This window comes from Neovison vison, chromosome 1 (assembly GCF_020171115.1).
Source record: "Neovison vison isolate M4711 chromosome 1, ASM_NN_V1, whole genome shotgun sequence".
Lineage (NCBI taxonomy): Eukaryota > Metazoa > Chordata > Mammalia > Carnivora > Mustelidae > Neogale > Neogale vison.
Window position 1 is genome coordinate 274,776,471 of NC_058091.1, and position 11,632 is coordinate 274,788,102.

An 11,632-nucleotide genomic window follows, 5' to 3' on the forward strand; every position below is an offset into this window, starting at 1 on the left:
ATTCCTTTGTATTTACAAATGAAAACGTTATGTCCGTACAACATATATGTGAATGTTTATAATGGTTTTATTTATATTCACTGAAATTCGGAACAACTCAAATGTCTATCAACTGGCATATGGATTTTTTAAAAATCCCCCAATACATTTATATATTAGAATTCTCAGCAATGGAAAGGAACAAATTACTGATATATGTAACAATATGGATTTGTGGTTTCACCATTTATTAGCTACAGGACCAGAAGAAGTAAGTTACCCAATTCTAAATTCTAAACTTCAGCTTCCTTTTCTATTTAAAAAAAAAAAAAAAAAAAAAAAAGGACAACCATACTTGCCTAGAGGGTAGTGGTTGCCAGATAAAATACAGGACATCCAGCTAAACTGGACTTTCAGATAAACGAATCACTTTTTAGAATAAATATGTCCCAAACATATTTATACTAAAATATGGTTTGTTGTTTATCTGAACTTCAACTTTAACTAGACGTTCTGTGTTTTTGCTTGCTAAAGCTGGCAACCTTACAAAGAAATTGTGATTATTAAGATACTGTCCCAGCCCCGGGGGGCGCCTGGGTGGCTCAGTGGGTTAAAGCCTCTGCCTTCGGCTCAGGTCATGATCCCAGGGTCCTGGGATCGAGCTCCGCATCGGGCTCTCTGCTCAGCAGGGAGCCTGCTTCCTCCTCTTTCTCTGCCTGTCTCTCTGCCTCCTTGTGATCTCTGTCTGCCAAATAAATAAATAAAATCTTTAAAAAAAAAAAAAAAAAGATACTGTCCCAGCCCAGTTCGCCCAGCATTAGGCATAATAAGCGCTCCATGGGAGCTAACGCGGTTTTAGTCCCAGCCCCTCTTTCCTTACTTGTTCCCTTATTTTTTCGCTCCATTTTAGAAATAAATCAACTGTACTTGTGGCCCTTCTTCCAACCACGGTCCAACTCCAAGAGAGCACGGGGTTGCAACCCACTAGCACTCCAATTGTTAAGCGAAGACACCCTGGGTGACGTCATGACGCACAAGGGCCGCCCCCAAGGGCGCCCAAGACGCATAAATAAGACGTCAACGGGCCGGGAGCCAGCCTCAGGGCCTGACGGGATTGTGGCGGTCCTCTTTCCCAACTAGGAAGCCACCGCTGCCTCCAGACGCTCTCAAGATGGCGACCTCTCTGGGTTCCAACACCTACAACAGGCAGAACTGGGAGGATGCGGTGAGTATGCCTGCCGGAGGAGGACAGAGAGAGGCGGCAGAGCCGGGCCTCTTTCGGGCAGGCAGGGCCGTCGCGGTGGAGCGGCCGAGGGAATTCCGGGCAGGAGCCAGCGCTGCGGCCTAGCTCGGCCAGAGCGGGAGATTGGAGGGCGGCCCTCCTCCTCGGGGCTTAGAGGGGAGAGCGCTTAGCCAGGGTCCTGGACCAGCCCGCTTTACACCCTTGCCCTCTCCACGCATTTCGCGCTGGTATTTTCTCCCGCCACCTGCCGGAAGTGCAGACAGCGCCCCCTCCCGCGACCTGGCCCGTGCTAGACCTGGGGTTCCTGCCCCACCGTGTCCCCCACCCTCGCTTCTCGCCTCCCCTCCCCCCGTCGCCGTGAGTGTGGCTGAGATGGTAGGGTCTTCGGAGCCTGGCACTCAACCAGATTTCCCATTTTCACCAGGACTTCCCCATTCTGTGCCAGACGTGTCTCGGAGAAAATCCGTATATCCGAATGGTGAGTGATCGCGTGTGAAACGGAAGTTATTCAGGTTCTGCCAGTGTTGTGGTGTTCGCACGCTGTCCGTGAAATGCTTCTCTTAGCCACGCCAGAGTACTGATGCTGCCTTGCTCACCCAAAGCATAGGACGATTTGCAAAGGACTGTCATGCTTGTTCTGTCTTTGGAACTCAGTAGCAGTCCTGAGGTTTAGGAGTGATAACATAATAGCTAATATTTGTTGAGCGTTTAGTTACCTAGCAGTTAGGTCTGTTAACCCGAGGCAGAGACAGTTATGTCTTTTCAATATGGCAGGTAAGGTGTGGAGCTTGGGTTTAAATTCAGATATGTTGACTCCCGGGACCTTAGCAAGGTAGAAGGAGAATCAGGACTAGATAGTACTGTCCTGACTCCTAATCACATACCTTTTGGCCACTGTCCCTTGTAGTTTCTTTAGTGTAAGGTAACCCCATCCTTATAAATGAAGGTAAAATAATCAGTAATTAACATTTAATGATTAGAATGACACTGTGTTGTGATCGATCTCAGAGATCTTGATTGACTGTATGTGTACAGAGTATCTGCACAGGGTGGGTCTATACGAGTTACCCTTGACTAACCTTTATAAAATGGACTGGCCAAAGCTATGTCCTCTGTGATTTGGGGACTGTGGGAACTGTTAAGAATTTTAATTCTTAGGAGAGAACTTGGGAGTCAGAAGTGAGCCTAAGAATTGTGTCAGTGGAAAGATACATAATTGCCTTAGATTCTAAGATTCTTAAGAGATTGTGATTCATAGTAGCTGGTTAGAGTACCTCTGCTCTCCCACACCTCCAGTAGGTGGTCCCTCACCACCACCTTTTAGGAGGCCAGGGATCTCCAGACACATTTCTTAGGTTGTCTTCAGGGAAGGAGCAGACATCTAATTTCTGTCTTTATGTAAACTTGCTCTTTACTATTTTTTCTGTTTCAGACCAAAGAGAAGTATGGAAAGGAATGTAAAGTAAGTATGTCTGTTTAAGAATAATGATTTAATTTTATTTTCCTTTTCTTTTCAACTTGCTGGGCTTCTCCAGTAAAAGCCAGTGCTACATAGACTTTCATATTATCATTTATATACCCATTGACTGTTAACTGTTTAGTGTGAGAGGTGGGAAAGTGAGCCCTTTAATGTAAAGGTTCTTTTTTTTTTAAGATTTTATTTATTTGACAGAGAGACCACAAGTAGGCAGAGAGGCAGGCAGAGAGAGGGAGGAGGAAGCAGACTCCCCGCTGAGCAGAGAGCCTGATGCGGGGCTGATCCCAGGACCCTGGGATCAGGACCGGAGCTGAAGGCAGAGGCTTTAAGCCACTCAGACACCCAGGCTCCCCTAATGTAAAGGTTCTTAACCTGGTATCTGTGAATGGGCTCTGAACCCTCTGAGATGATATACTGAGTGTTGTCTGACAATGCGCATAAAGGGTTTTAGCAGAGGAGGAAGGTCAGAGCTGTCATAAGATTCTTAAAGGAGTGTACAGCACTCCCCATTGCCCTGCCCAAAAGGATTAATGGTCCTGTTATTCGTAGTGGTTATCTCTGGTGTGGGGAGGACTTTGACTTTTGCATATTTCATTTCTGTACGATGTGAATTTTTTAACTCCTGGGGAAGGGTGTTGTAACTGGGATTGAAACATCAGATGGTATTTAGACTACATGGTTGCTAGGGTCTCCTTTAAACCGTAGAGTCAAGGATCTTTCCTTTCAGTCTCCCATTGTTATTAAGTCTCATGGCCTTATTGTCCAGATCAGCACGATTAGCACTCTGGCTCTCATTTTGCTTTTCAGATCTGTGCCAGGCCATTCACAGTGTTTCGCTGGTGCCCCGGGGTCCGCATGCGTTTCAAGAAAACTGAAGTGTGCCAGACCTGCAGTAAATTGAAGAATGTCTGTCAGACCTGCCTCTTGGATCTGGAATATGGTATGTCTGCCCAGTGTAACAGATCTGAAAGCATGTAGATGAAGGTGTCCTAGCTGACAAACCGATCTTTTTGTTTCCCATTTCTCACCCCCTCTCTGCTTCTGACCCCACTTTGGAGTGCCTGCTGTGCTCTACTTTTCCTAGAAGAGGAGAGTCATACTAGGCCATTCTAGAGCCCTTCTGAACAATAGGAGGAATTTAAGGAAAAGTTGGGAATTGATCAGAATTGGCCCAAATCTCTCTCATGTACATCCGTATAGCCAAAGTGAAAGGAAGACATCTTTTCCTGTGCTTCGTATTTTCTTTGCCTTGGGCTTCTTTCAAAATTCAAAGCTCTTTCCCACAATCCTTACCAGAAGCAATGGCTAATTGTGCTTTAGGTTTTTGTCTCAACTGTGTTTTTAGGACTGATAGACTGTGACTGCTTCCATCTTAAGAGTAACTGCTTTTGAGGGTTGTTTGTTTGTTTGTTTGTTTTACCTACAGGTGACTTTGTTCATGGAAAAAATACTTTTTCAATAAGAGTTGCTAGTATACAATAAAATAAAATGGAAAAATAAGTTTATATATATGTTAAGTTCAGAAAGATAGCTGCTAATCGAAGTCCTGGTCACATACTGTTTAATATTATTTATATATTTGTTAAAGTGTTCTGGTTCTGGAATACTATGATACTTACATGTGTGTGACTATCTAGAGGATCTGTAAGACAGGCTTAAAAGTCACTCACTTTTGGGGCACCTGGGTGGCTCAGTTGGTTAAGCGTCTGCCTTTGCCTCAGGTCATGAACCCAGGGTCTTGGGATTGAGCTTCCATGGAGCTGCTTCTCCCTCTCCCTCTGCCTTCCTCCCCTGCTGCCTGTGCACGGGTGTATGCGCGCACTTTCTCTCTCTGTCAAATAAATAGATAAATCTTAAAAAACAACAACAACAACGCACTTTTTACATTTATTTTAAACACTGTTGTAATAAAAGCTATTGTTTATTATATAAGCTATTACTTATTCACTACAGGTCAAGTCTGACCGTAACCAAATGTTACTCATCTCAAATATGTTCTAAAACATTGATTTCAAATTTCATGACAGCTCAGGAATTTGGACATTTTCATAGAATGCTTTGTGGTAGTTTTGGCCTATTAGCAATAAAGATTTTGAATGAAAGTAAAGCCTCTGATACCGAGGAAGCTGGAGAGGAGAGTAATGACATTTTATTCCATGAGCAGTTGAGTATGGATTTGTTTTTAAATGTATCTTGAGGGTTTTTCCTCTTTTCCTTTGTGCTAGGCCTGCCCATCCAGGTTCGTGATGCGGGATTATCTTTTAAGGATGACATGCCAAAGTCAGATGTTAACAAAGAGTACTACACACAGAATATGGAGAGAGAAGTATGCTGCCACTTTCTTGATGTAAATTTATATTTGGTAGAATCCTAGTGGTTTGACACAGTCTATACAGTTTATCTTTTGAACTTGTCATCCCTCTGTAGATTTCTAACTCTGATGGAACGCGACCAGTTGGCATGTTGGGGAAAGCCACCTCCACCAGTGATATGTTGCTCAAGCTGGCCCGGACCACACCCTACTACAAGAGGAATCGACCCCACATTTGCTCCTTCTGGGTAAAAGGAGAATGTAAAAGAGGAGAGGAGTGCCCATACAGGCAAGAGCTGAATTGCACTTTCATTATTGGCTTGCAGATACCTAGTCATTTAAGAAATGACTATGTCTGATTTAAAATCTATAGGTTTATACAACTAGTATGATAAATGTCGCATCTTAGGGCTATTACATTTAGAAGAGCTTGTTGAAATTACTGTTTTTATTTGTAATGGGACTTCTACTCATAACCAGGCCTTGGGAAGCTAAGTTGTTATGCCATATGTTGACTCTAAAAGTTCCCACCTGAGAGCTAAGTCATCGCTGTCATGGGGTACGTGTGTAGTTGATGTCCAGTGAAGGCCAGGCCTCTCAAAGGTATGTGAGTATGTTTCAGTCAAGCCTGCCAAGCATCTGGCCTAGGAGTTCTTGATTTGGGGTTGGTTCACCTTATACCCACGAAAATAATTATCTGTGCTTTTTTCTGGGCCTGGTCCATAGCTTGAATGAGACTGTCAGTGGTATGCAAGACCTCAGATACATTAAGAACCACTGACCTAGAGAAGGGTAACCATATTTTAGTTACTTTTTGTTTTGAAGTGGATTGTGCCAATTTCTTAATAAACTCTGTTACCTTAGATGGCCATTTAAATGACTTTTAGGAGGCTGGCAAGCCTTTGTGTAATACAGTAATTCCTTTGGTATTAGCTCTATCATGATAATTATGTTCTGGGATGATTGTGGTTTCTAGTTCAAAAGGCATTTCTGGGTGTGTGTATGTAGCTACTATTGGGTGATACCTGTAAATTCTTTTCCTTTGTTTCACCTTAATGCACTGTTCTTTACTGAACCATAGACATGAGAAGCCAACAGATCCAGATGACCCCCTTGCTGATCAGAACATTAAAGACCGATATTATGGAATCAATGATCCTGTGGCAGATAAGCTTCTAAAGAGGGCTTCAACAATGCCTCGCCTGGACCCACCAGAGGACAAGACTATCACCACGTTGTATGTTGGTGGCCTGGGCGATACCATTACTGAGACTGATCTAAGGTTTGTAGATAAAATTTCATGAGCTCTTTCTGCTTTTAACTGCCCTGGAATACTTTTTTGGCAAAAACACAGGCAATACTTTTTTGACAATGACTAATTTGGTACGAAGTACATTTTTCTTTAGCCACTCTATAGTTAGTATCATGCTGACTAGAATCTTTATAAAATTATCCTTTCTGATGTCAGAGTAGTAATGTTCATCAGCTGACAGTGCTTACTTGATCCTTGATCCTTGCATATAGTAATGATTACATGAGATTCTTTTTTTTTTTTTTTTTGAGAGCCTGTGAGCAGTAACCAGGGGAATGAGGAGCAGAGAGGGAGAGAGAGAAACTTAAGCAGGCTCCACACGCAGCATGTCGCTGACATGGGGCTTGATCTCACAGCCTTGAGATCATGACTTGATCCTAAATCAAGAGTCGGATACTTAACTGACTGAGCCACCCAGGTGCCCCTACATGAGATTCTGTTTGACCTAATAGCCAGTTAGAATTTCTAAACTACAGCACGTATCCCAAGTGTGATTAATTATATCAAGGAGGGAGAACTTGGCAATTACAAAACTCATACTGTTTAAATTGTTAACTTTTTAGAGAGATTTGTATTTGATGTATTTGTATTATCCTTGGCTTGTGTGTTTTTTTTTTAAAGATTTTATTTATTTATTTGACAGAGAGAGATCACAAGTAGGCAGAGAGGCAGGCAGAGAGAGAGGAGGAAGCAGGCTCCCTGCCGAGCAGAGAGCCCGATGCAGGACTCGATCCCAGGACCCTGAGATCATGACCTGAGCTGAAGGCAGCGGCTTAACCCACTGAGCCACCCAGGCACCCCTTGGCTTGTATTTTGATTGGCTGGATGGGACTTCTGGATAGATAGTGATGGAAATTACCTCTTGCAAAGAGATAAATGAGGAAGAATCTCCTATAAGTGTGTAACATGCCCTCTGTGGCCTTCTCCATTAAACCTGGCCTGTGTGAGCTAGGCCATCCCTGCAGTGGCAGACATTTCCCTGCTCCTCCTCCCTGTTGTTTCATTGTCATCATCATTGTCACTGTTGTTATTTTACAACCTTAATATAACTTTTAAATGTTCCTGGTTCATGAGCCATGGGGGCTGTAGTTTGCCAGACCCTTATGTCGGGCTTAGGTCCCTAAGGAACCCACTGGGGCCCTTTTTCCTCCAGGCAAAACACCTCTGAGATATTAGTAAATCATGTCTTACTCATTTTTTTTTTAAACTCTCAGTGAGTAGCACCCACAGTAGGGTAGGGTATTGGGGGGACTGCCTGCAGTTGGTTAGACAGATAACCATGGGGCCACCTGCCTTGTGAGTCAGCGGAAGAGTGAATAATCCATCACAACCACCTGGGAGTACATCCATTAACTCTCCTGTTTCTCTGCCTGTGTCCCTTCAGAAATCACTTCTATCAGTTTGGGGAAATCCGGACGATCACTGTCGTGCAGAGACAGCAGTGTGCGTTCATCCAGTTTGCCACGAGGCAGGCTGCAGAGGTGGCTGCAGAGAAGTCCTTTAATAAGTTGATTGTCAATGGCCGCAGACTCAACGTGAAATGGGGAAGGTGAGAGTTAGACTCCTTTAAAGTATCTTCGTTGAGATTTTCAAGAAAGTGTTCCATTATCTGGAGACTAGTATATTTCTGGTGAATAGATTTAAGTCAGTAGGACTGTTAAAAAGAATTTTTCATTTTCTAACACTTCCATCTTGTGACATTGGGAAAGTCCTGCTTTGGAAATTCATTTAGGGTTTTGATGTAGTAATCTACTCCTTTGAAGGTTCATGTTTTTTATGACCAGCTATTACAGTTCTAATGTGATGCCAGGATATGAAAAGTGGATTTGAGGGTTTACAGATGCAGTAGATCTAGAGTCCGCCTTCCAGAGGCCAGTTGTCCAGTGGAGAAGAAAAGCTAATTCCAGTTTGAAAGTGGTGATTGTGAAAGAGAGACTCTGGTGAAAGGCCCTGGAGGTTCAGAGGGAGGACAGGTTTCTGACTTTGAAGCAGGAAGGGGATCTCGAAGAGCAGCAGCACCCCCAGACCAAGTGCTTCCGGTGTGCTAAGTCAGCACTGTGCCAAGCACACAGAGGTCGCCTCTTCTCATCCGTACGTTCCCTGCAGATTTTGAGTCCAGGTCTTTCTGGCATTAAAACAGTTGCTTTTACCACTCTGCACTGTGGCCTTTATGGGGAAGGAGCGTTTGCCGAAGAGGAGGCAAGGATGAAGGATCTCTGCTTGACTAAGAAACCTGAGAAGCAGAGGTGTGAGAGAAGGTGGGACCTAGTGCTGACGTTGTGTGTCTCCCAGGTCCCAAGCAGCCAGAGGAAAAGAAAAAGAGAAGGACGGAACCACGGACTCCGGAATCAAGCTTGAACCTGTTCCAGGACTGCCAGGAGGTGAGTGCAGACTTTGTACCCGCCCCATGGCTGGCTCACGTCAGGTGCTCACATTTCCCTGACGTTCCTCAGTGCAAGGAGAGGCCTGTGGGCTGGCTTCTGGCTCCTGCAGCAGCCCTTTTCTCCCAGCAGCAGCCCAGGATTTTACAGGAGCGGGAAATGATGTTGCACAATCATCTTCTCTCTGACTGTTGCTTCTTTTCTGTTCTACAGCTCTTCCTCCTCCTCCTGCAGCAGAAGAAGAAGCTTCTGCCAACTACTTCAACCTCCCCCCTAGTGGACCTCCAGCTGTAGTGAACATCGCACTGCCCCCACCTCCCGGTATTGCCCCACCCCCTCCCCCAGGTAATGTCCATAGTCCTTGTCGGTAAGTAGGTCTAATTTAGCCTAGGAAGATCCTTGTGAGAGTCTGTCTTCACACTTCACTATCATGTCTAAATTCTTTGAGTTTGCCCCATAGAAATCTGCAAGTAAACCTGATTTGTTAGGGTCCCTGATCTTTGATTCTTTTTTTCCTGGCCTGCCAACGAGGGGAAAGTTGCCAGTGTTCTAAAGATCTGAGTGTATGTATATCAGAGTGGGAGTTACTGGATTACACTGATCTATCATCAGTGTGTCCCCTGTTTTAAACTAAATCCTAACTGATGTCCTAGAGTGCCATTGCCTAGAGTGGATGTATGTGTCATTGTGTAAAGCATTCATTACCTGTCTCTAGGATAGAGAGCTTGTGCCAGGATGTAAATTCAATAAGTCTTTTTACAAAAAATGTTTCAGATGAACTAAACAGTGTCCTTGGTCTTGTATTTAAGTTAAATTTTGGCTCAAGTTACATATGGCTTTATCTTTAGCGGGTGGGGAGGGGACGGTAATAAATGGTTCCAGTATCGCGCTGCTCTAGAAGCTGTCAGTGACCATGTGAAGAGTGTAGGTTGGGACGCCTGGGTGGCGCAGTTGGTTAAACGACTGCCTCCGGCTCAGGGCGTGATCCTGGAGTCCCGGGATCGAGTCCCACATCAGGCTCCCAGCTCCATGGGGAGTCTGCTTCTCCCTCTGACCTTCTCCTCGCTCATGCTCTCTCTCACTGTCTCTCTCTCTCAAATAAATAAAATAAAATCTTAAAAAAAAAAAAAAAAAAGAGTGTAGGTAAATCATAAGTGTCTGGTTCTCCTGCGGCAGAGTCCCCATCCTCTTTAATGAAGTCCTGCTTTCTGAATACCGTCCCTCCATTTGAGGATAAAGCATTGTTGTTGGTGGTGACAGGGTCTTGCCTCCACCTGATTTCTTCCTCCCCTCCCAAATCCTGATTGGATCCTGTCCAGTAGGGGTGGCATGTTCGATAGACACCAAAGGTTCAGATGACATATTAGCAGATACCTTAAGTCCTGTGGAGTTTTCTTTTGACCTGGTGTGAGGGGACAGGTTTCTAAAACCAGGGAGGTATTACAGGTATACATATGTTCCTGAGCAGTTCTGTGACTGACATGTTCCGAAGCCCTTTGTAAGTATGGTTTCTGTGTAGGTGGTTTTGACCTTAGAAAGAATCAGAGGTTTGAAAGGTTGTCAAGGAAACTACAAGCCTAACAAATTTGTCCTCTCCCATCTGCAGGTTTTGGGCCACACATGTTCCACCCAATGGGACCACCCCCTCCTTTCATGAGGGCTCCAGGACCAATCCACTATCCTTCTCAGGATCCTCAGAGGATGGGAGCTCATGCCGGGAAACACAGCAGTCCCTAGCACATTATCACCACTCCGGGGCTTTATAGAAGAAAGGGCGCTGAAAAAATCCCAGTACATGAATCTTGGAATAAATATATTTTTCCTTCCTTTGTAGTTTCCATGGTAGCTGAATGTGTTCAGATGTGGGCAGTCAGAGAACGACAGCCATGCTTCCCTACACGTATTCCAAGGATTGATGGACCTCAAATAAGCTGCCATTAACACATCTGGTTACTGCTATAACATTACTAATCAAACTTACTTCTATGGCAAACAAGCAACTGGGTGAATTGGAATGTCTAACGGAGTTACCATCCCAATTAGATGTTCATTTTGTATCTTCTTTGGGGGGAAAAATTGACCTGCAGTAAAATCTTTTTGACCATTTTTATGTCCATTGGGTATTTTTCCTTTTTATCATCTGCAAAAAGATTACTATTACTAATCATTGTAGTGGCATGAGTGTGATTTAACACTTCAGAAGTCAACATTAAAGAGACAAGTAGAAACCAGCACCCAGCACAGCCCAGATCTTTTCTTACCTCTCCTTTCCTCATTTATTACTAAAGGAATCTGGCGGATAGTTTTACCTCTGTGCGCTACCAAACCAAGACAAAAACAAAAATTGCTTTTTATTCCCGTCAATTGGATGGAAACACAAATGTGGAGCTGTGTATCATTGAAGAAATCTGGTGTCTGGGATGAAATTGAAAGAGCTTCCTGTAAAACACGTGAACAAACTGTGAGCCAAAAGGCGCCTGTGCGTGTTGGAAGACCTGTGACCTGCCGCTGGGACTCCCCTCTAGCCTTCACCTTCGTGTGTCTTCAGCGTCTCGTCCTCAGCCCCTGCTTCTGGCCAGGGGACTCTGTTTGGTCTTAGAATGTTTGGATATAACTGAATTGTAGATGGTAAAAATAATTGGATGTTGTGTTGTGTTTTTTTGTTTGTTTGTTTTTAAAAAATTAAAACGGGTCAATTTTCCAAACGTTGTCATAGGCTTATTTCTAGATTTTTGTTTTCCTTATCCTTTGGTAGCTCACCTTGAGGTCAGTAGAAGTTGAAAACCAGTAAATTTTTGGCTTGAGACTGTTTTGATTTTTATTCCTGTATCCATTTTATGATGGGAAAAAGGCCCTGGCCTTTTTAGTAAGTACTTATGGGTATGAGGTTGAAATAAGATAATGCATAGAGGTCACTCAGCACAGAACC

General features: G+C 44.0%; 1 protein-coding gene across 1 annotated transcript; it reads left to right on the plus strand.

Annotated features, from left to right (window-relative positions):
* The first annotated feature begins 1,080 nt into the window (after window positions 1–1,080).
* On the plus strand, window positions 1,081–11,408 carry RBM22 (RNA binding motif protein 22). Its single transcript, XM_044231297.1, has 11 exons — window positions 1,081–1,204; window positions 1,647–1,700; window positions 2,655–2,684; window positions 3,507–3,639; window positions 4,925–5,025; window positions 5,127–5,299; window positions 6,092–6,292; window positions 7,707–7,871; window positions 8,615–8,703; window positions 8,917–9,048; window positions 10,310–11,408. Exons 1-11 carry the CDS (start codon window positions 1,151–1,153, stop codon window positions 10,438–10,440), a joined length of 1,263 nt encoding a protein of 420 aa, XP_044087232.1. The 5' UTR covers window positions 1,081–1,150; the 3' UTR covers window positions 10,441–11,408.
* The last annotated feature ends 224 nt before the right edge of the window (window positions 11,409–11,632 follow it).